Raw genomic sequence first — 25,487 nt, forward strand, 5'->3', positions numbered from 1 at the left:
TGCCCTTCACAGAAAGTCTGCTCTTTCTGGATAGAAAGCAGCACAGCATTTCACTCTGGCATAACTTAAATATGTAACCAATGACTATTACACTGGTTACAGACCAGCAGTGATCCTTCAGGACAGCAGCACTCAGAAACACTGGCACTAAACTGCTGACACTGAATTGCTCACTACATCACCCTAATAAATAGATTTTGGTACTTTCTAATCTTTCTTTCAGCTTATACTAAAAAAATTATGGAAAGCCCGGGTTCAGTTCACAACTCCAGAGTTTACCTTATACCAGCTTGAATGAAGTGCCAGTTTCCTAGATTTGAGGAAAGTGAGTGGGATCTCTCCAATGCACTTCGAACTCTTACTCATGGAGTGACGTGCTAAAATCCTAGAGATGGTTTCCTTGAAAACTGCAGTGGCAGGAGATACTCTTGGTGTATTATTAAGATCACAGAGTTTCATCTTCATGATGCCCAAACAGCCAGAACATCAGGTTTGTGACTCCTTCACAAGATAACATTACACCTACATGATTTACCTTGTCCAAGTTGAAGCACAAGAAAATGGATGGCTCAGTTCTGCCACTATTTCTTTGCTAGTTGTGGTAGAAGAGTACCACATGATGGAAAATTGCTAACAGCCACTTCCATTGCTGTATTTTCCCTAACAACATTAGGAAATAAGGCACAAGTAAAAAAAAATAAAAATAGCTTTCAAAAGTCTTTTGAGAAGGGATGCAAATACCTTCATTTTGAAGAAACCACTGTGAATGCATGTCTGCATTTCAAATATTATTTAGGAAACTTCAGCTATCCATACAAGTAAAAGAAAAAATTAATATATTGTAAGAGTTTCAGAACTGGTTCAATATAATAAAAATATTCAATCTGTTCAGGTGATTTGTCTAAAAGAGGAACTAATTAAACCTGAAGAGTATTACAAATCACCAACACTAATGTACCTACAAAACCTATTTTAATCTTGAAGACACAGTATACAGTGAGTGGAAATACAAAGCTATAATATCCTTATGTAACATCATGATGCACCATGCAGAGGGAAAACAAGACCTTGGAAACTCTCAGGCATTTTGCTTTCATAAGCCACTATTGAGTATTTGTTGAAACTAGAGAGAATACAGAGAACATTTGTAATATAGGTTATCATTTTCATACTGGTGTGCAGACCTGAGGTAAGAGGACTGACCCTGATGCTGTGGGGGTTTTTGGAGTAGGCAGCAATTTTGCTTTATAGAAGCTCCTGGGGGAATGAGAAAGTTTTAAATGTTTGATTTTAAATGAGAGTTTGATTCTACATGACTTTCAACCCCACACAAATTTAATTTAAACCTTGTTTTATAAAGATACCTTGACAGCAATGGATAATTAAGACATAAAGCAAAGTATTATATTAAAGTTATTAGGCTCTAAAGCAAATGATTTTCACATCTTTTCTTTCTGGTTGGTGTCTATAATACACCTTCTCTCATTGCTTTAAGGGAAGAAAAAATGTCACCACATTGTTGTTACAACAGAAATGCATCATTAATCACCTCACTTGACACACCTGATGCCTCATGTTAGGTGCAGATGCTTAGAGTAATAATTTTCTGCAAATGTGTAACCCACAAGATTCTTCTATTAAAAGAAAAAAAACAGAAACTCTGAATATCACCAAATTTATCTTCAACATCCAACAAACCAGTACATATTTTTTACTCAAACAGCTTTTGTGTTTGGACTTATCTGCTTTAATCTCCAACTCTGTTTGTGAGCAGCCTCAGCCAGCTGATTAGGCAACAATCAGAAAGGATTTGGCAGCTAATATCACGACTGCTGCAGTCCTGCAGCTGCTAGCAATGTTTTCCAGCTGCTAGCTGTCTGGCCGTTCAAAAGCACTTATGATTCTTTCAAACCACTTGACAAGGTCACAGAAGAAGTTTCCTTGGGGCTAGGCTTGGCCCACTGGGCACTATCAACCAGCAGCCAACTCCTATCCTCATGACTGAGGATAATTAACATCTATAATAACATACTATAGGTTGAGACAGCTTTTCTACCACTGCCAATTTTTACAACTTCATAGTTGAGACAGCTCCCTCCATGAAATAGGGCTGACGTGTATATTTGGGGATGCTCAATTCAGGGTGGTCCTCTTGGCATCCCACAGCCCAGGTCTCCTATATATTTCTCTGAAGAGACAGGGAATGGCTGTTGGATCAACATGGGCCTGCTGCTGCCTCTGATTATCACCAAGAGTTTACAGGCCAACAACTTTCACGAAAAAGAAATGTGAAGTGTCTCCCTCATGTATACATTAAAGAGCCTGGCACTCAGAATTAAACCACTTCACCAGTGCCTTGCACCAAAATGCTGCTAAAACTTAAAACCAGGCTCGTGTCCTGAAAAGAACAAACCATCTTTGCCCATTTTATGCAAAACTAGAATACTAACAGTGTCCTTTGTCTTGAATGTTTGTGCTTTCCTCTCCTCTGCAGTATTAAAGCATAGAGACACTTGTGATACACATGAAATGCTTATCTCACACTTTACCTGCACCTTCAAACCTATTTGGCAAATGGCCAGAACTGCAAAGAGTGTTGATAAATCGCTACCATTGTTAAAGACCAGGAAGTACATTTATGTCTTATGTCTAACATGAAACAAAAAGGACAACATGGCAGGTAGCTTTTTCTTTTTCCTCCAAATGCTTAGCGGCGTAACATAGTCTATTTTGGCCCTTATTACAGCTGGAATCTTTCTTTTCTCCCTTTTCCACCAAGACTTACTAACTGCCTCCTTTAACAGTTTATATGAAAGAAAACAGCCTTGGGGTCCCTCACTGAAAGAATGGTGCCAAAAATAAAAATGCTAATGTGCAGGTAGGCGTATAGGAGTGAATGAATGATGCTGTCCCCTTTTACCCGCAGTCACATGGAACCACAGAACCACAGAGTGATGGAGTTGGAATGTACCTCTGGAGGTGATCAAGTTCAACCCCTGCCTGGAGTAGGTTGCACAGGACTGATGCATCCAGGAGGAAATTACTACTGTCAACAACCAAAACTTCTTAGCACTTATTTCTCTTCTTTTCCAGAGCCTAGTGCTTGGATTTCTGTAACTATGGTAATTGTGAAACTACTTTTTTTAAACTAATATAAGCCATTATTTTTAAAGCTATGATAAAATTGGATATAAGGGCGGAAGGGATCATTTTAACTCTCTTACATAATGAATCAAAGAACCTCATTAATACTTTCAGTGTCAAACTACTATAACTTGTGTTTGAGTTGTTTTAAAAAAACATCCCTCGAGATATCCGGTGGCAGATAACTCCTTACAATCTCATGATGTTGTTGAGTAGTAGATATGTATGTATCAATTAATCAGCAAGCTTTATCAAAAACCATGCTCATACTCCCAGATAGCCAAATGAAAACCAGCTCTAATGATTTGTCTTACCCCATTCACTTTGAACAAAGCAATGATTTCATCTCCCAAAAGTTGTGAAAGGTTTAATCATCTTTTATTCTCAGTCAGGCATTTCCCATTTTCAACTAGGATTACCACAATGTTTTTCATGGAACAGTTCATGCCTATTAATGAGCCACAACTAACTAACTAACTAACAGGTAAGTTCAAGTAGCATCTAGAATGCTTGCTACTTAAAAGAGAATATATATGCACACGGAGCTTCCCTTTTGCATGCATGTTGCTGCACAAATCTCTTTGTTTTCCCTCACATCTTTCTACCTAGAAAGATTTATACTTGCACCTTAGATTTCATATCTGAGCCCCGTTGAAGTTAGGAGCAAAATTCCCCTTGACATTAAGGGGACTGGTTCACTCTATGCTGCTCTTACATGAACTCAAGGCTACTGGAAACAGAACAAAAGTCTCTTTGTTTTGCAAGTTACTGCAGTACTGTACTGGTACTCTGAAAAAATATAGACTATGTCTCGAGGAATTTATGAGCCATATCTTAGTTTAATGTGTAGTCCTAATATTTCAAGATACTGATTTGGTCCCATTTGATATTATCTGGATGGGTCCACACGAATTCTTTGTAGAATCTGAGCTCAAATATGTAATGCACACTATGAATTACCGTCCTCTTTCTTTCTGTTTTCATTTCACTTCCAAAAAAATTTAGATCCAATAGTTGCATTTTTACTCCTGTAACATGACTGCTCTTTTTAATGAACAGCTACCAGCTACCCCATTGATACTGTTCTTTCCATTTTGTAAAAACCTCTAATGACAGGAAAATGGACTTTAATTAGAATGAAGGTTTTATTATCATGGAGCTCAGCCTTGCACTGGTTTGTATACTCTACAGAAAAAGGTGTTATCTCTGCAAAAAGCCACACTAAAAAAAAAATTAAAAAAAAAAGAAAAAAGAGACAAAATCCTAATCTCATAAAAATATTCTTCTCAAACATCTTGAATTTCTTTTAAAGGTCATTCCTCCTTAAGCAGGTCTCTTTTTTAATCAAGTCATCAAAGTCTCTTTTTTAATCAAGTCATCAAAATTCTCTGAAGCTCAGGTTTCTGAGGACACAGACAGACGAGGAGATAGTTTGCTTCTAGCCTGCATTTTGAAATAAATCTTGGAGCATTTCAAAACCAGTAATTTTCATGCTTCATGTACAATGCCACACAAAGCATTTAAAGTGCTTGTGTGGGTACTTCTGAAAGGCTCCTTCATTTGGCACCTTCCCATCTGATTTCAGCAATATGGGCAGGCCACGTGTTTTTGCAGCAGAAAAGAGGATAGATGTTATTTCAGATGAGAGAGCCAACTGCACACAACTGAGAGGACTGTGGAAGACCTGATTTCTATTTCTGGTCTCATCCCAAGGAGCATTGTTCCTGGATGATGCTGGTACCTCACATCAGAGTGCCATGCCTCAGTTTTTCCTCTATAACAAGAGGACATCTTTTGTAAAGCACTTCACAGGAAGCCTTTAATAGAAAACCACTCCCTAAAAGTTCTCCACCTCTTTTTAAAATTAAAAATCTCTTTGCCTTTGCAATAAAGACTCAGTGACGAACACATAGGTCACGATTTTTCCTCTTGAAGAACACCAGGGAAGATGTTGCCTTTGTTTCTAATGCAAACTGAACTGGGTTTCTAGGCCATGCTCTGCTAGCTGCTCTCATGCTCATTTCAATCTGTGATTCAAGGGAATCTCAGTGGATCCACTGCCTGAGAAGCATCACTTCCAGCAGCCATATCTCACTACTGTCTTGTGTTAGACACAAATTATTTTCCTCTAAAAAGAAAAATGTTCTCAAGACAGCTGCAAATAAGACATAAGCTTTATTCCTGGGGTATTATTTATGAAATTTTATCTCTTTCTTGGCTCAGATCTCAAGCTGTAGAAAATTGCCACAGATCCATTATCATTAAAATAAACAATTGTGAACCAGAAGACACAATGGTTTAGGGAGGGCACTAACTTTCTGCCGTCTATTTGTCTAGACTTCTCCATGATGAGAATTGAATAACACCATTTAGTTTTGTTTGAGCTGAAATTTCACCACAGCTTTTCAAAGATGACCTTCAGAAATATGTATTTGAAGATACATACATATAAATATATATCAAAAAACTGTATTTTCTGGGATTTTTCATGATGTGAAAATTACCAGCATTTTTGTGCATACACAAGAAGACTACCTTAATTTACTGTGAACATATGCAAAAGAATGGTTTGTAACTTTATGACTGATGAAAAGTAAATGCATTTGGAATATTATTTCATCATATATGATAGGTTTTAAGTTAATTTGTTTCTCCAAAATTCAAGACTTTGTCATTCTATTTAAATAATAAAGATTTATTTCTTATAAAGCCAAATTTATGAGTTTAGATTGTCTCCCTATTCTATAAAGAAGTGCTGTTATTTCTCTTGGTGCACATTATGGAAACAGTCACCAAAATGTTGTTTTTCTTCATTCCTGCCTTTTTTTCCTTTTGCGCTTTTTGCTTTTGTTTATTTCACTTCATTTTAAAAGTAAGTGGGAAAACTTTTGAAAGGTTTTAAGATTTTGGGAGAGAGACCTCTTTAGCAAGCCTTACCCTGCAAGAAATTATTATTTATTTTGTTCAAGATAAGGGTAAGTTTTAAACTGATCTCCACCCTTTCGTATGGAGGTGACATTTAAGATGGTACAGGACTTTCTTCTTCAGAAGAAAATGGTACAGTGAGATGGCAGAAACTGGAAACTGAAGTTAAAAAATTTATCACAGGTGAAGCTGATCTAAAGGCTTGTGAGTTTTCCAGATTTTAACATCTCAATTTGATTCTAAATTCCTGCTCTGGCTGAGTGAAAAATTTGCTGCAGGGATTATCAGTAATTCTCTATGGCTTATGTTAAGAAGGGACTCAAATTAGCTGGAACATAACCACTCCTTCTGTTCTGAAAATCTGTGAATCACCCAAAAACTTTTTTGTCAAACCCACAGAAGATAAGAGTGAAGACTGCAAATATTTCTGAAGGGGGAAAAAAAGAAGCAAATAATCCCTCTAAAAAACCTCACATATTTATATGAGGATTTCAGCACTAACTTGAAAATATAAAGTATGGCTGAACTGTCAAGTTACTTCTAGACAGAAAAAAACCTGCTAAAAACCTGTAATGCCAGTAGCATTTCTGGCACATCTCTCTTTAAGTGCTGCTTTGTGCCATGTCAGCCTCTCTCCTGCCTTATTCACCCATCAACCTAATTTCTCACTCCTGCACTTCTTTTATCACTTTTCTTATCATTCTGTTCTTTAGGGTTTGCTTTTTTCTTTTGACACTATCAGGCCCAGCTACCAGTGGCACTTCTCCCTGGCACTTCAAGGCAATTGCATATCCTTCCTCTGTGCACACAGCACAGGCAGTCAGGAGCAGAGTGGAGTCAGCAGGGATGGAGCAACCTAAGCCCCTGCTACCACCAATCACCCTATCACATGCTGGAACCTGCAGCCAAATTAATGAGCATAGTGCCTTCTTCAGGAGCAATCCTGTGTAGTCTTTGCTGCACTCTAGCAGTTCTAGTATTTTATGAGTGAAACTGTGGACAAAACATGTAGGAATGACATCAGCAAAGTGGACAAGAAAGGAAAGCATGAAGTGGATACCAAAATGAAAGAAGCTCCTGCAGAAATGTGCTAAATGTGAAACCCTTAAAGGTTTTTTATGATATACAGTGGCTGTAATGCTCATTTGAAAAGTAAGGAGTCGGGATAAGATTTGTTGGAAAAAGTTTGGTTTGCTGACAGACCTGGTTGTGTCGGCCTAACTCCCCTCAGTGAGTTCAGCAGGCTTGTGGAGTGAGGGAGAGCAGGACGGAGCTGCAGATATGTCTGTCATTTGTTTTGCATGCAGAGGGTTTTCCCAGGCAGCTCTGCGCTCCAATCCATTTGGCTGCCCACAGCTGCAGGTTTATTCTTAGTTTCAGGAATGTGAATCCTTGTGGACATGGTAATGGCTTCGTGTCAGCAAGGAGACAGGTTTTCCCCTCAAAATAGTTCTCTTTGTGGACAGGTCAGTTTCCAGATTAAGTGGATAAGGGTATTTGGTCACATCTGATTCCTGAACCACATTATTCACTTGAGGTATCAAAATGACTTGCCTGGATTAGATTGCTCTTGCTAGTTCTGTAACATGTAACTACATGCAGCACAGTGTGTTTTCATTAAAAACTCTTAAAAACTCTAGGCATGGGACTGAAGCATAGGATACAGCCAAGTTCCTTCTGCTCTGCAACCCCGTGCTGTCCCACCAGCTGGCAGAGTGCTGTGTCCCAGCCCACAGGCCACAGTGAGAACTGGTGCTCATGATGCCGTGTGGGCACACAGTGGTACATCAAGAAGTCAAGCTGATGGGCTGTGTGACTTTATAAGACTTGATATTTGTAAGATCCGCTGCTTGCCAGAGCAGGTATTGGCTCCTTGGCTAAGCCAAAGCTGTCCAAATAAACTCAGGCAAACACAAGGACAATAAAAATATCACACATTTTTCCATCAATTAGGAGGGCAAAGCAAGTTTCTTTGACACATCTACCCCAGAAAATCCAGAAATTCTAGAAAATTTAATGTCCATGCTTATTCCAGAAAACTTCTTCCAGACATTCCAGTGCATGGACATCTCTGAGAACAAGATGCACCCAAAATTATCCGGCTGTTACCTGGGAAAGAGTTCAGGTCCTAATGTAATAAAGGAACAAGAACATAATTCAGGCAAGAACACCAAGGTTTCTACTTCTTCCAAACGTTGATGGATTATAGTTTGCGCATTTAGCCTTTAATATTTATTGCAATGATTCTGAGTATCCTGAGTGGTGCTGAACATCCTCCTATCCAATCTCCTTCCTTTGGACATTTGTCTCTTAAATATGTGAAAACTTTTATCCTTTCTACCTACTAAGCCCTGCTTAGTCAAGTTATTCAGCTAAGTCACTACTAAAAATTCTCTTCTATTTTTAACCTTCGATATTCTTTGGATTTCTTTAATCAGTACAAGCTCCAGTTTGTTCCCTGTGACAACATCTCATTAAAATGGCTTTTCTACTCAGATCCTAATGTAGTACAACCAGCCACTGCTCAGCTGAAGTCATGAAGGGACACTGATTTAGGAGATTTGTCTCTTCACTGCCTTAATTTCTGTTAACTGACACTTTGGAGAAAATGAGAATAGGAAAGGTGAAAAAATGATATGGGAATAAGACAAAATATATTATTAAGATAAACAGGTTTTCTACTTTGCTGAACTCAAGTACCTTGCTCAAAAGTCAACCCCTGGGGAAATTTGGATAAGTCAATAGCGTTCAACCAGTTTCTAAACGGGTTGTAATATATGATAAATTTCTGTAACAAGTGAGCAAATTTGCACCAATTAATGATGCTATAAACAAGAATCTATTGCTTTGAAGAACATATGCAAACTTCTTTTTGCTTAGGTGCCAAAATTTGGCCAACTTTTGTATATTAGAGGAAGCAGTCAATCTTCCCAAGTAACATGGCTGAAAACATGTACCCTTTTTGAGAATGCAAGGCCACTATAACTTCAAAGAGCAGCAGAGCTCCATACAAGATATTTGCTCTGTGATCTTTGAAGAGTTGAACACATCCTCTGTCAGGAGACAACAGACAACTCATTCGCCCATGAATCTGACATTGTGTAATATTGTTAGTAGACTTTTTGCCAAGAATGCTAGCAATAAATTGAATGTAATGAAATGGAAAGTCAAACATCTTAGGAATGATTTATATAAAGATAAGTCTGTTCTTTGAGGAAGGACAACAAACTGGTTTCTCAGACCAGTCTGACAGTGTCCATATCAAAAATGAAATAATCTAAGCCAAGTAAAGCATAATACTGCCAGGGTTCCAAAGGACGGAGAAAAGTAATAATTCATGGAAGTCCTAATGAAACAAGCAGATCAATCCATACACATAAGGCGCCTTCCACTATTTCATATATTGTACCTCCACAGTATTCCAGTAATATAGTGACAATGGACAATGCAAACAAGAAATTTAGGGTGATAAAACTGTGTCTCCCTTGAAGTCAAAGCAAAATTTTGTCATTTTCAGAATCAGGATTTTATCCTTGAGTGGTTTTATTTTCAAGTATTCACAGCAAGGAGGTGACTGGCTTTCAGCACTCAGCCTCTCTAACTGTCTGTTCTTAAAAAAAATTGTATTATCAGATTTAAAGAGATTTGAAACCTAGCTTCACTGACTTCTAATCTATTTCAGAAACCTCCTAACAATAATAACTAAAATAAATAACTGTGCTTGTTTTCACCATCATTGAAGGACTGTCTACATACATTCTTTCTTCCATCTCCCCCCTCTGTCCACCCTGCACTAGCATTCTTTCATTGCTCATTCTGGTCAGGGTTAATGTGAGTACTATTTCTTCTTCTTTCCCCTTCACTGCCTCAGTTCAAGCTGAAAGTGACTGTTTCTTCCAGCTGATAAAACAGCAAAGAGCTTTTATTGCTTCACTCAGGTATGTCACTTGGAAAAAGAAGAGCTATTGTCCAGGATACACAATACATTCAAGACCTCCTTAACACTCAACACTACTCTTTAAATCCCTTTAGGGATATAGGCAAACATATACTCCTAAAAAAGGCAGAAAAAAAAATGTTTCCTAGTACTTGCAGGCTTTCAGAGGAAAGCCTGTTAAAATTCAAGGGAATCTGTCACCATCAATGATGGAATCTCAGAAGACAAGAATGGGGATTAGCCTGATAAAACATCTACCTGTGTCAATAGAGAAACAAAGCTCCATCAGACACTGATCCAGGCAACTCAACATCTGTGCTCCACCACAACCATCACCACCACCACCACCACCACCACCTCCCCCAGTGACAGCTGAGCGTGCTTGCAATGCGTGTCTGCTTCTCCTCAACACCAGTCAAAAGACTGCAGAGATCACTGCTAGTGTGGCTCCCTGACAGCTCTGTCTAAGGATTCTGCACCAAAAGCATGTACAATGCTATAAATGCTTTACTCTCCCTCGCTGCAAATAGATAAAGATTTTATTTCTCCCAAGAAGACAATCTTACTTACTTGGGATAGCGTCTCTGCTGAAAGATGGGCAGAATCTCTGTATCTTGATTTGAATGCAGAAGCAGTAAATCCCGAAATCTTTCTGTCAGGACAAAGAAAAAAAAAAAGAAGGAAAAAAAAAAAAAAAACAAACCCAGACTGTGACTCTGCATTATACGTTCAGGCCACGAGCAAGCAAGCAGTAATATCAGTGAATTCTCTTCTCCAGAAATATTTAGCAGAGGACAAAACTAAGCATGGAGGGACTAAAAATCACTGTTTCCTGTAAAACGTAATATTTTAAAATGCCTTTTTTTTTCATTCAGTACTAAATTCTAGTAGTGCCTATAAGTTTCTAAGGTCTGCACAGAGGTCTTCTGACTATCATGCACAGCCAGCCGTAAAAAGTCTCTGCCTTGAAGAGCCTAGTCTAAACAGAAAGGAGGAGCCCCTAAGAATTCACATTAAGGAACACAGTAGTCAAAACAAACACAGATTAATTAATTCATATAAATTAAACTGCAGTACAAAAGTTGGTAATGGGCTCAATGTTTTAAAGGATGGTTGGAAGACTGGATTTCTTTTTTGTCATAATTATCTATTTCAAAAACTGCATTATTGGGTTTTCTGCAGGAGCTAAAGCTTTTGTAACTTAATTTCACTGACCACCAAATGAAAGGGTGGTTGTAATTAGCGTAGCTGCCTTTCTCTTATGCTTTTCTCTAGAGGTGGTTAGACACAGTAAGTCAAGTGGGATCTGTAGGACGTTCTATCAGTCCAGATTTCTCAGTCAAGAAAGACAGAAACCTCCTTAAAATTCACATTATATTAAGATTCAGGGATAGAATGGGATTTCCCACCCAGATCAAATTCCTTTAGTAGCTCTCCATAGCATGGGATGTGCTCTGTTTCCTTCTTTCCTTCTGTCACCTGCAAGTTTAATCTGTCCTACGGTGGCACAGAACTGATGCCCTTTCCACCTCCTACCCTTCCTTCAATACTTTATAACTGTGGCTGAAAGTCTTCAGCTACAGTATTATCCTTCCTTTGCTAAACCGTAGTTTGTAGCCTTTGGTGTGTGTGGCAGCTGTACCATGGATTTCTCCAAACTGGCTCTCTTCCATGAAAGTTTTCATTCTGGAAACTGAACCTGAGGGTAAGTGTAGTCCTCCTCCTCCCAGATTCCTATGTATCTTAAAACATTCTCTAACACCAAGTTTATGAATAAGAAAATTACAAGACAAAAACCATTTAGATTTATGCAATATTCTGTATCAAAACTAAGCTCCATTAATTTGGATACAATTCTGCTATGTAGCCTCTAAAGTGGAAAGAAACCCATATGAATCATACTCCATAAAGTTGTAATACCTTGAAAAAAGCACAGTTAATTCAGAAGGAAAACTCTCTTGTTAAGGCCTCAGTTTTAAAGGTCAGCTATCTCACACCTGAGTCTTTTCTCAGCTGGCTAAGACATATTGCAAACATCTTGGATAAGATACCAGGATCTGCCAGTGAAGAAAGAAGGGCTTATCTTTGTTCCTTTATTTGTACACCTCTTCATATTCAATTCTGAAAGAAACAAGCACTCCTACCTCCAAAATTCTTCTCAAATCTTTAAAATGTAAATCAGTCTTCCTGTGCCTAACTAGGACAAAGAGCAGATGTGGCCAACAAAACAAATTCAATAAATGCAATACTGTAAAGATGAAAGTTAACTCCAATGAGTACTTTCAGGAAACAGACTGCTCACTGTATTGAGGAAAAGCTTGCCACTACACTACTTCTTGACCTCTGCTTGAAATTTTAGGAAGATGGAGAAATTTGCTTTTCTTTCAGTCTTCTGGTACATGGCAATAGGCTGTACACACACATGCCCTATCATCCTTAAAGATGACACATTAACCATCTTCAAAAGCCAATGGACAAGAACTGAAAGGCTACAGAAAGTTTTCACCAATGCAAAATATCCCCTCATGTTTCAGAGCCAGCACATTAACTTCCACCCCTGCTTCAGTAATCTCCCCACACAACCCAAGCTATTGATGCATTTCCAGGTGTCCTTTACAAAAGCCTCCATTCAAACAACAGCCTTTGTGCGTGCCTGGTGGAGGAATGGGAGGAAGTTTACCATGGCAAACACTGAGTGACAGCACTTCTTTCCATGACTTGAGGATTTTGATCTCTAGAACACGGTGTGAGACACCACGATTAAGGATCTCTCTTTGTGGTGGCACCGCTGATTTACTTCTGAGGGCCTGTAACCAGGTGTGACAGCAATGTCAAGCACAGAGAGACATGCTCCTACTCAATTCAATGCTGCGCAACACCACATTACAGGTAGGTGAGTGAAGCTGATTTGTCAGATCTTGGTAAGGATCTGTGACGCTCTGGGAGAGACAAAACACATCTCAGTGAGTGTGCAGATATGTCGCACCCATTGTTCTGTCTCAGATGGATATCACCCAGGCAGAGTGCCATATTCCATCTCTATCTCCTACTCTGTGACCTATTCTTGTGCTGCTGCCCTTTCACATTGATCAAGGCCACCTGGCTGCACTCCAGGACTCAATTCAGCAAGTAGTGATCTTGAAAATATTTTGAATAGTAATGTGACAGGGCTGGCCAGTACGGGAGCAAAAGCGGCCAAGTTATGGCATCTGAAATTGGCCTGAACAGTTTTCCTACTAGATCTTGTTTTAGCTAAAGTCAACTTTTTTATTCCCCCCACGCTATGGCAAATTTCCCAGGCAGATGTATATTCTTTTCACCATATGACTTTACTCATTTTTCCATGTGGCGTGGTTTAACCTCAGACAGCAACCAAGCCCCACACAGCTGCTTGCTCACTCCCCCCATGGTGGGATGGGGGAGAGAATTAGAGGAGTAAAAGGAAGAAAACTCATAGGTTGAGACAAAGACAGTTTATTAGGACAGACAAGGGAAGAAATTATAATCATGGTGATAATAAGAAAAATAATTAGAATATACAAAACAAGTGATGTACAATGCAATTGGCTCACACTTGCCATCCAATGTGCAGCTAGTTCCTGAGCAGTGGCTCCTGGCCAGCTTTCCTCACAGTTTATGCACTGAACACGATGCCATATTTTACAGAATATCCCCATGATCAGTTGGGGTCAGCTGATCTGGCTGTGTCACTCCCAACTCCTTATGCCTTCCAACCTTCTCACTGGCAGGGCATGTAAAGAGGAAAAGTCCCTGTCTTAGCATAAAGACTACTTGGCAACAACTAAAACACCAATGTGTGATCAACATTATTCTCATCCTAAATCCAAAACACAGCACTGTACCAACTATTAGTATGAAAATTTACTCTGTTCAAGCTGAAACCAGAACACCACAGAAACACTTACACTACATGGTAGTGTTGCCCCTCATCTCAAATCTATTCTACAGCTTCTCCCAGCACATTAACCTCTATGTCCTGTTCATGCAGGAGTCTTTAGGACTGAATTGTCCCATGGGACCATTGTGCACACATGTCATTTTTCAGCTCTATGACATGCTCCTATTACACCAATATGTGCCTAGTACCAAAGTCACTCTGGACAAATGACACTATTGCCTTTAAGACCATCCAACAAGGTGATGAGGAGGTGACAAGAGCCTGGGTAGCCACTTACAGCACAGGTACTTTTGGTGCTCTTACAAAAGGAAATAGAAGACTGATGCTTTACAAGAGAAGGCTTTTAAATTCACAAGAAAAAAAGTCAAAACAATATCTTCCCAAAGGGGGAAGAATTTTTTAAGAAACCTAAGACATTGTTCTAATTCATGCTACAACAACAAATGAAAGACTTGAGAACTAATGAAACCAATAATTAGAACATTTTTACATTATTTTGGTTTGCAATCAGTAGTTGACCAATAGAACTAAAACAAGTCACAGTCTTTTTATTACTTGGATAAATTTAGAGAGGTATCTTCCAAAATTGAGTCCTTTTTCCTGTGATGCTTTTGTCTAGGTGTTGGTCTGATTCACTAAAATAAAAAAGAATAACATTTACTTAGCCAAGGTTGCTTACTTCTGAAAACTGGCAATTACCTCCTCTGTTCCTCATTTCATTCATACAATTTGCATAAGTTAAAGTCTGTACTAGCAACAGGACTGTTCACATTGTTCTGAGATCAGCTATACCACCGACTGGTTTGTTGCTCTGCTGTGTGTGACACTGCAGCCTGTCTCACTGATGCTCCCATAAGTCTGCCTACAGGACAAAGTTCTCAGAGACATCACGAAGGGTTGCACAGTCACATCTTCTGCTCAAATTTATGTTATGTTTTCAATATGATGAGTGCCTCAACTTCCTCCTGGCTTTCATTTTGAGTGTACAGTTCTTTCCAAATTCTTTATCAGTGAGAAGTCCTCAGTTAAATTTAGGCAGTCTCATTGAGACTATACATGTTTAGCTAAATATGTAGCATAATTAGTTACCTGTGATGACTGCAGACTGGTTGCAATAACACAGTCTTATGCCCCGTCCTCCTAAATCAGGAAGACTGCATACTCTAAAGAAAAGAAAGTTTGCCATTGGAATCTTTATGAATTTAACCTATCCTATATATTTATTTCTTCCCTGTCTTTTATCTAAGTTTTCTTCTCTCTGTTCTACCTTTTGCTCCTCCTCTCCCTCCCAGCATAACATATTCACAAGTCAGCTACTGGAACCTCAGTTATAAATACCCTTACCATCTTTATGGTAATACATGTTAATGCCAAGCCAGTTAATCTACAAGGACAGAAGGATGCATTTCAAGAGAAATTTTCCCTTTAAAATATTTAGATTAATGCCATATTTGTTCTCAAACAGAATGGAGTTGTGCTCAGTATGGTGAGTTGACAGTAATGTCAGAAAAATGAGAGCAAGATGGGCATATGGTCTGAAGGTCACTCAAACTGGTTACACAGTCAAGTTTCCTTCTGCCAGGATATATATTACAGAAGTGGAAAGAGACACAAAGGAAATTTCTGCAGTATTTTAATATCTGGGGCTTCTCACAGTGGAGAAAAATAATTTCTATAGACGGTCCCTGTGAGTTAAAACACATTATTATTCACATTCTGTAGACAGAAACACGCTGTGGCACAATGAGCACTGGCTTTCCTTTTCAAAGCTGTCACGTCCCTGAAGGTCTTACTGCTTTAGCACTTCAAAAATTATACCAAAAGTCACACACTGCAGTTGTGTAAGGTTTGACTTTAAAAGTTAGGTCTTGCGGTAGTCTTTTGTCACTCCTTCTTGTTACAAAATATCTTACGGAAAATAACAGCAAAATCACTTTCACTGTAATTTCACTCTGCTGAATTCCAAGGGTCTTGGAAAATCAAATCCCTGCTCCTTCAGAGTTTGATGGGTATGAAGCTATGAGGTCACTGCACTATATACCTGAAGTCTGAGCCATTACTGGTTTGTTTATCCCAACTACCTTTACCCAACACCTTTGGACCATTTTCTGAACCACTAATAAAGAAAGGTCAAATTGCATACAATCAACTCAGTTCAGAACACTGTAACACCAATGGCAATTGGCTTAACAGGATAAGGATTTCATTAATACTAGTTTTATGGATTTTTTTTAAATGAAGTTAATAAGCATAAAAAGAAAGGTGATGAGAAAGCAACCAGAGAGTGGGAGAACAGAACAGCTTCATCAGACCACCAAATGATCTATCCATAGTGACACTCTTCTACATTTGGATATTTTGTAGTCATGTTTCTGTAATTACCTCTTCTGCGTTCTGAGAAACAAATATCAGTTCCACCTTTCACCACAAGGACACTTGTAGGTCCTGCAATTTCAAACTAAAAAAACTACCCAGTTTTATGCAAAATTCACAGTGGCTTGTACACCTTCCATGTCATGAATACCAAGTTGCAGTAATTAAAACAAAATAAATTTAAAAATAAGTCAGCTTTCTTAAAACTGTTGATGATAATTTAATAGGATTTGAAATCCACTAATATGACTTGTTTTCAAGCTCCGTAAATTTGGAAAAGCTGTCATAAGTAGTTCTGCAGTGCGTTGTAAAAATAAAAGGCAATTAGGAAGAAGTCTTTGCCAGTTAAGGGCTATAAAACAATGATGAGCAACAAGATGGCATAAAAATGAAATGTCTGATATTTCAGTTTGACCTGTGGCTTATTAATGGCCGAAGTTCCTGAAATTAAGGAGTTATCACTTCTCTCCTCTTGAAGAGTCAGTGCTACAAATATCCTCCATCAGATTAAAAGGGGAGGAAAAAAAAGATGATGAGTTAATGCTGATGATCAAAAGGTTCCAAAATTATTACATCATCAGCCTCAGAATTTCCCTGAAACATACATATTTTGCTGATAGAGACAGGCTTTTTGACCAGACTGAACTTCCATGATTCTCAGTCCATTAAGCCTCACAGAGTTTAATTCTCCTATTTTTCATCACCATTTCCTTCCCTCCTGATCAGTTGTCTGAAAGACTAATTAGTGTCATTATTTACAGAGTTACTGAAAAACCCTGAAAACTAGTGAAAACTCAAGAAGTTGAAAACTATATATAAACCCTTTGCTCTTTATATTCATTTAAGGGAAATAGAGAAGCCTTTACAGAAAGGCAAGTGGATCCAAGGTAGATGAATAAAATGATCATCCTTCCTTTCAACATTTTCTTTTACAGGACTTTAGTTTATAAGCAGAGCGTGAGGGGGGGGAATAGGAATTTGACTAATTATAACACAGATCTGCAGTGAACTCCCAGTCACTCTAGACCTGTGGAATAGTCCTCCTTTCTTTAAAGAAAGACTCTGTATGCCCTGCTTTCTCTCCTAACCTGCCTTTGCACCCTAAAAAGCTCCTTCTCTTTTCTCTAGCTGTGTGCCTACCAGTTCAAAAGCATTCTCCCTCCCTGATTTCAGAATTGGCAAATCCTTTCCCTGATGGAATTCTAGGTGCTTTCTTGTGTCCTTAAATTTGTCACAACTGCTACATCAAAATTAGCTTGGATGGATTTATTTCTAACTAGATCTCCCTCACTTACACTATAATCACACATCTTGCATAATTTAGGTATATATGGCCCTGTATCAGCCAATGAAGAAAAAGAGAAAAAGGCAGTTCTTGTCCCAGGAACCTTAAAAGGTAAGGAGATGAATGATGGGAAGGAAAAAGCATCCCTTGTTTTGTTTCAAAACAGGGAGGAGAGATGTGGAGGACCTTATTTAGGCTGCATTTTGTACGACTGACCTGACAAGACATCACTGAGTGACCCAGAATGCCTGCTAGCTACACTGCACGACCTGGGTTTCCCAGACAGCCAGGGAAGAGAAGAGAACACAACACCAAAGTCAAGCAGTCTTGATGCTCACTACTAAGTTAGAAAATGCTTCTGAGTTAGAAATCCTTGTAAAGATTACACAGCAATTCCCTAGTGGAGCTGGTACTTAGCTGACTGCTGGAGTTCAAAATAATCAAGGAACTTTAGTCAAGGAAGAATTTTTGCCTTAGAGATAGATACTTACTATATATGAAGACTATTTCTGTCATGACAGTAAAGCTCATTCCACAGCTCAGCTCTTACAAAGTACCACAGTAAAACAGTTTCTAAACAACACAGAACCTCTACTTTAAAAAATACTTTATAAATATATGCTCTGAAGGAAAACTTATTTATGCAGATTTTTTTTATAGCACTGCATTCTACAGTTGCTTCCTGTAGCCATGAAGGGCGATACTTTGCTTTTTGAATTCCCCATGAGCAAATGTAGGGAGGATCACTACTATTTCCTTCACTAGTGCTGTAGCTTCCTCTTTCACAACAAGACAGAAGAAATGATTAGGCACCAGTATAGCCTTTTGGGCTTTAAGATAATGTAGTGACACTTGTTCTAGAAAGTCCTTATTTCATAGAAAAAGGAAAAAAATACACTCAAACTACGCAAAGCAGGAGGATTTAACTGGTTCTCTCTTTGTAACTTGTAATCTGCTACAGAAACTGGAGAAAGCCAAACCTTCCAAAAGCTACATAGAACTTTTTAACACTGAAATGGAGCTACTATCCAGATGTGCAATTATTGCAATACTATCCAGCTCTGCACATCTCCAAAGGGTTTGCCTCTAAAAGGCTGAGCAAAGGCGCAATAAATCAGGCTGTACTGATTCACACCAAGGCCCCCCTACTCTAATATCTGGATTCATTTCTGGATACATCTATGGAAGAATGATCACAGGGTAAGACCCCTCTGCTTTTGAGCTTTTCTATGCCAGTGCTTCTCCTGAGTCTAACGTGGTTTGTCTAATAAGAAAATCTTAGATTCCTTTTTAATGTATACTTGCCCAGTCCCCATGTAAACCTAATCCACTCCACACTCTTTGACAAGGAGTTCCATGTGTTTCTCACCTATTACATGAAGATTCATCACCTTAAGTTTGCTCTGAAATCTTACTGACTGTATATGATGGCCAAAAACTCTGATACTGGCAGAAACTGTGAACAGTGAGGCTCCACCCACCCACTCTTTCAGCATTATGCATGATTTTGCAGACTATGGCTATATTCCCCTGAATTAGATCTTTTTCAGGCTAAAGAGTGACTGCATAGTCAGTTATCCCACGTTTGGAAGCCTCTCCACGCTTTTGATCATCTTTGCCATTCCTTCCTGAGCCCTGGCCAGTGTCATGTCTGAGTGATGAAGACCAGATCTGCACACAGGACTGAAGTCCTGGTAGCACCACAGAAACACCCACCAGCTGCACAGTCATCTCCTTGGCTTTATTCTCTACTCGGCTCCTAATAATTTTTCTCTTTAGTGCTGCTGAGCACTAAGCTGATGTCTTCATGGAAATAGTTATTGTGACTCCAAAGTGTTATTCTTGGGCCGCCATGGTCTCATCATTGCCAGCCATGTGTATTAGCTTGTCACCAAATATATTAAACACCAGCACATACCCACATGCATACATCCACCGGTATTTTTAGCCAAGTCTAAAAATATGTTTGCAAGTGTCACATATTTTACACATTTGAACAAGTGACAAGAACTTTTCAATAGACAGATTAATATGGCAGTCAAAAAATAATGGAATTAATTTCTATCCAAGACTGAAATTTTGTACCATAACAAAACCACTACCAGTAACTGTGAACACATTCTTGGGCTTTTACCTATTCCTATTTGGTGACAATTTAAACTTAAGCATGGGACCATTTAACCCTCTGACTTATACAGACATAACTTCATCATTACTCTCAAATATGAAAATAAATTACTATGTAATAACTGTAGAGGACCACAGAATTGTTGAGGGCAGAAGAAATCTCCTGCTTTAAGCATGGTTAGAAAGAACAGGCTGCTCATAGCCATATTCAGTTGGGTTTTATGCATCTCCAAGGCTGGAACTGGATGATCTTTAAGGTCCCTTCCAGCCCAAACCATTCCAAGACTCTAGGACATAATCAGGAGGTCTGCTTGTGAAAAAAATATAAATAGCAATATTTTGTGCTGTTCCCATTCATTGCCATTCCCATTCAATTTTGCCTTTGGACAAAACTGCAAACCCATGTCAGTTTGACAAGACGGCCACAGCTGGTTAGGAGCCAACTGCCTGCACAGCTGATAGACATGAGGGGCAAGACACTGCCCTGCAATAAGCTTCAGACAGACTGGGCAGGTGAAATACTGCCTTCTCTTACCTGGGGCAGGGATGGGAGGAGAATGAGAATGCCAAAGAAAAAAGGAGTTTGTGAAAGAGAATGGGAGTTTCCTTGCTAATTCACCTTCACTCACATCCTTGGAATATGAAGTAGAGATGGCCCAACCCTCATCCCTCCAACAGCAGCCTTCAGCCCTGTGATGCTGCTAATCACCAAGGCTTAGCTGACCTTAGAGGGGGATCATCAGGCCTAACTTGGCCCTGCTCACAGCCAGGCTGTGTGAATACCCACATGGAAGGTGCTAAGTTGTTCCCAGAGGGGAAGCTGCACTGTGCTGGATACAGCCCTGGGAGTGAGCAGCGCTGACAGGCACCCCGGGTGGGAAATGCCTGTCCAGCCAAACACTTAGCTGAACTCAACAGCTAGAAATAACAGTGGGGCTGCAAGTAAGAAACAAAAGCAGAAACAGGGTGCTAAGGGACTCCATCGATATCTAAAAATCATTTCCCCTGTGTTGTCAGCTGCCTGTCTCTTTCAGAGAACACACACAACTTCTTCCCTGAAAGCACCAGCTACACTGAAGCATTACATAGGATAACGTGAGCAGAGCTCAGCTGGATTCTATTTCCTGTATAAATTTTGCTAGTCAGCTGGGGATGATCCACTGGGAAAAACTGTACATTTTTTCCGAAGATCTAATCACATCTGAGGCTCCATTTCTTATAACATCTCTCAAAGGGCAATATCAAAACCTTAGCAGGAAATCATTTGAATGACTGACAAATGAAATGAGCCATTAAATACTGTTTATCTCCTTTTTTTTTTATGGGTGATAAAATGTAATGCACACAAGTGTATCAGAAAATGTATCCAAAGCATGGTTTCATTTCACCCTGATGTGAGCAATTCTGTTATTTCTTCTTACATTTGAATTAGACAAGTCATTCTTGAGAACTTAAGCCAGACAACTGCCGGAATATAAATTATTACATACAACCTTGTCTGGGTAGTTTTCATTTATTCTTAATTCATAATTACTTACGAATACCTTTATTTATTGACTTAGCACTAGCCCTTGTGTTGACTTTTGTTAAAATATGTTGTGGGATTTCCTATGAGGGTGTCACCTCCATCCTTCAACTAATGTTATGAATGTAATGAAATATTAAATAGAAATGTTTTTACATGACAGAAAGTCTGTTATTACTCAAGTCAACAGAAAAAGTATACCCAGCCTTGAACAGGAGAGTAAAGTTGAAAAATTTTATAATGCAATACTAAAACTGATAACTATTCCCTAGAACAGAGAATAACCACTAAACAAGTGGTTTAACATGATTTGGATCAAACAGTTCATCACATCACTGTAAGGAAATGACTTGGCACATCCTTATTTGAAAAAGTGATTTTGCCAATTCCTGTGAGTATAAACTATCACTAGATATCAGTTACCAGTCATGACCTGGCATATAACTGCACATCAATGCACCATCACAAACTCAGCAATACATAACAGCACAGAAAAGATAAAATCCTCTTCAAGCAGACATGGCACATGCTGGTGCATATATGCTGGGAAGTATGGGACACTTCTAAAGAAATACTCTTCCTTAACAAATTTTTGGATTAAGGAATTACTGCTTTTTTTGGAAATTGTGCTGAGAAAATTTCATTTGCCATGCTCGTTAATAACAGGGCACAATTAGCATAATCTCCTCAACCCATTAAAAAAAGGAAAACATCAAATAAGAGAAATTGTAAAAATGTCTTTAATTAAATATTTTGCTTTTTTCAAACCAGTCACAGCTAAGCTGAGGAGACACTCAGCTGACATAGTGTAAGTGAAATCCTTGAGGGAAAGCCCTGTGCTGTCAGGCTGGCACCAGTCACTTGGTAAAGCACAGCCAAGCACCACAGCTTTGACTCTGAAATGTGCGTGGGTGTCTGTGGCATTTTCCTTCAGGAAATGGCACTTACAGTGCGTTTAATGAATAAGGCAATATGTTAAATTTATGACAGGAGATAGTCCTTAAAGGTGCTTGTTGCAGTCAAGAGCACAAACTGCCTACTGATTTATTTTAATTTCATATAATATGAGGAGGCTTTTTGGAGGCTGTAGGTGTACTTGTTAACACTGACAGTACAGTAAAATCCTCAGAGCAGACACTTGAGCAATACCCAAAATATCGAATAAGCTCTGAAACTCCTCCTCTCCCCCAAATCCTCCTTCAACACTGAAAGAAGTTGTTGTCATCTCCACTGAGTGCCTATTTCTCCAATACATATAAAACCACTAATATTTTTATTTGGATCCACAGACTTTCCAGGCTCTCTTCCCAGCAGAGAAGCATTCTCTCTTATTCATGATCATGGTGTTCCCTACAGAATTTTAGGTTTTATTAATAGTTTTTCTTAAAAAATTTCTGATTCCAGGTAAGTCACAATACTAAGCAGTCAACCACTCATTATCAGCTTCTATATGCAGAACAGAAGAATTTACCTTCAAATTACTAAGAACACAGTGATGTAAACCATTGTCCAAATTTTACTCTTTGTAGATGGTCAAATATTTCCAATCAAACTGTGGTTTATCAAGGACATTGAGATTATAAGAGAACAAAATTTAAAATTTAAAAACCACACCCAAAGGCTGAAAGTTTAGGGATATGTGTGGGCATGTATATGTAAATCAAATGCAGTACTTCAGGCAAGTCATAGTTATGTTTTCTCACATGTCCATCTCTTTTCCCAGTTTCCCTGTCAGAAACTGCACTCTGCCAAGATGTGAGTGTGTGTCTACACAGGACAGAGTGAGACCATGGCATGTTACAGCAAATATACCCTAAGCTGGGAACACAGCCAAGAGTAGATAAAGAAAGCTGGAGACATACAAATCCTAAGAAGAGGTTGGGAGAGCATTTACAAGTGATATTTTTGGCGTTCGGACAGTATTCTTGACCATATGAATTCTTTTAAAATCAATTAGTATTTTTCTATTAAAAAGTTTTTATTTTAAAAATTTATATTTTAAAAAATAGGTGTTACATTTTATATTTTATTCATTTACTAAGCAATTTTATTGTTCACATTTCTAAAGGGAAAGCTTGATTTAAAAAGTAGCCAGGAATGTTATTTCTTCTCTTTGCTTTGACTTCCCTGCTTCTTTGTCAAACCTGCTGAAGGCACTGCACACCTGGAAGACAACCTGTTTTTTTCCAGCTGTTTCAGCTGATCTAATGAAAGGTATTACTCCTTCCTAGAATACCTCCCTCTCATGAAAGATTATGTCATTGTAACGTACTTTGGTTTTATCTGCTACAAATGTTACAAGCTATATTAATAAGAGTCACGGTATCCTTCTTGAAAGAAGCTTTGACACTTTGTCCCCACTTTGAGGAAAAAAAGCTTTAAAGAAAGAGAAAGAGGAAGAACAGGAACATGCCAGAGCTGCAGAAATGTGGGTTATAATATCAGTGAAACAAAATACACAGTGCACCCTGCCCATCAGCTGCTGCACTACATGCCAAAGGGCTATTTATTGCTGTCACAGCACAGTCTACTCCCTGTACCACTATGCAATCTCCTTCGCATTTTGGAGAGTGATTTCCAGGCTACAAATTACCCCTTACAGTTTCTCCTCACAGCACTTTAGTTAATACTGAGATAATTGAGTCCTTTGTCTCAAAGAAATGCCACATTCAGCATGTAGCAGCCACCATTTCAAGTCTCCCTCCAAACTGGGATGCACTAGCAATTAATTTACTTTGCCGTATCTTAAACTTTATAGTATATTATATTTAAAGCATTTCTGCCTCACTGCCTTTTGCAATTTAAGGACCTGATGAAAGAAAAAAAAAAAGAGTTTTAATTACAAAAATCATTTAGTGAACTGACACTCATAAAGGGATACCTTTGTATTAAAACATGGACTGGACTGGCAGTCTGATTCCATTCCCACCAGGAACTTGCCTCCACCTCTGTATTCTGCACTGGAGTACCCAACTTTGAGGCATAAGACCACAAGGTTCAAAGTTGAGTTTAGAGGTGGAATTAGCATGTATTTTTGTGTGTGGCTTATATAAAATGAGTAGCCATAAATATTTTAAACCAAGCTCTTCTGTTCACAGCACATACAAAAATATCTGTTTGGAGAAGCTGTGGAAACTTGCTGCTGGCCAGTTCTCATGACATGATGCTTTCAGTTCTGAGGTTTGGGTTGACTTCTTTCTTTTAAGAAGGTCAACTTTTTTGAGGCTACCACATACACCTATTTTTGCACTAGATACAAGTGGTTGGTGGCAGATTTTTATTATTAATATTTATGATTTAAAGGGATCCCTCTCCAGGGGAGGACTTGGACAAATGAGAGCTGTGGTTTCAAGATGCCCTTAAAAATTCTTGGATCACAAACTATTTCCTTATGGTGAAACACAAATTTTTGGCTTGTATTTGATGCATCTGAGAAATTATGCATGTACAAAAGGACAGGACTGAGCAACAGGATGGGGTGGCACATGAAAAGCTGAGTTGCAAGGGACCGTAGGGAACCGTTGATAAAATTTGGGGTGTAGGATTTGCCTCCCACATACAAGAGCAACATTGATTTTAATGCATTTTGGAATGGAAAGGCATTTTGGAACAGCTAACTGCTGTTTCAAGGATGACTGAAACTCAGGGTAAGGACATTCAGCTGGCAAAAAGTGGAGTAAATATACTTAAAGAAAAAATACTGCGATAAAGGAGATGGGATATCCTAACTAGAACTTCAAAGCTAATATTATGCCAATAAGCAGTTATATAATGTTTGTTGTGAAAACAGGAAACCTCATTTGACTATGTTATTTGATCACAATGACATTTGCAAGGTTGTGGGAGTTTTAATCAACTCCCACAGAATGAAGTGCTAACACAGCACAAATTCTGAGCAAGCGATGGCCCGTCTCTCCCCTCCAATCCAAGCACCAGCAGGAATAAACAGACAGGTAGAAGAGATCAAGGAATGAAGTGCAATACAGTGACAGCTCAACTACTACCATTACTGGTGGTCTTCATGCAAAAGAGAGCTACACTTTCAATCACACCAGAGCCCAAACCAACAAGAGTGCCATTGAAAAGCAATCCCGCTTCTGTATCTCGAGGGAATGCCAGAAGTGGAGGGGGTGCAGGAAGCAAAGAACCAGACAAATACAAGGTCTCAAAACTCAGATTTAATACAACAGGTAGCCAAACTGAAGGTTCAAAGGTGCCATGTTCATTTTCTGTACATATTTGCACACAAATG

At 38.8% G+C, this 25,487-nt stretch overlaps 1 protein-coding gene across 2 annotated transcripts in view; it reads right to left on the reverse strand.

The window, feature by feature from the left end:
- The window catches only part of NOX4 (NADPH oxidase 4), a 110,135-nt gene that overhangs the window by 35,884 nt on the left and 48,764 nt on the right, over positions 1 to 25,487 (reverse strand). For both annotated transcript variants that reach the window (XM_059467151.1, XM_059467152.1), the window contains one exon: positions 10,577 to 10,658. In XM_059467151.1, the coding sequence (XP_059323134.1) occupies positions 10,577 to 10,658 (82 nt within the window). The remainder of the gene's footprint in view (positions 1 to 10,576; positions 10,659 to 25,487) is intronic.

This window comes from Ammospiza nelsoni, chromosome 2 (genome assembly GCF_027579445.1).
Source record: "Ammospiza nelsoni isolate bAmmNel1 chromosome 2, bAmmNel1.pri, whole genome shotgun sequence".
In the NCBI taxonomy this organism is placed as follows: domain Eukaryota; kingdom Metazoa; phylum Chordata; class Aves; order Passeriformes; family Passerellidae; genus Ammospiza; species Ammospiza nelsoni.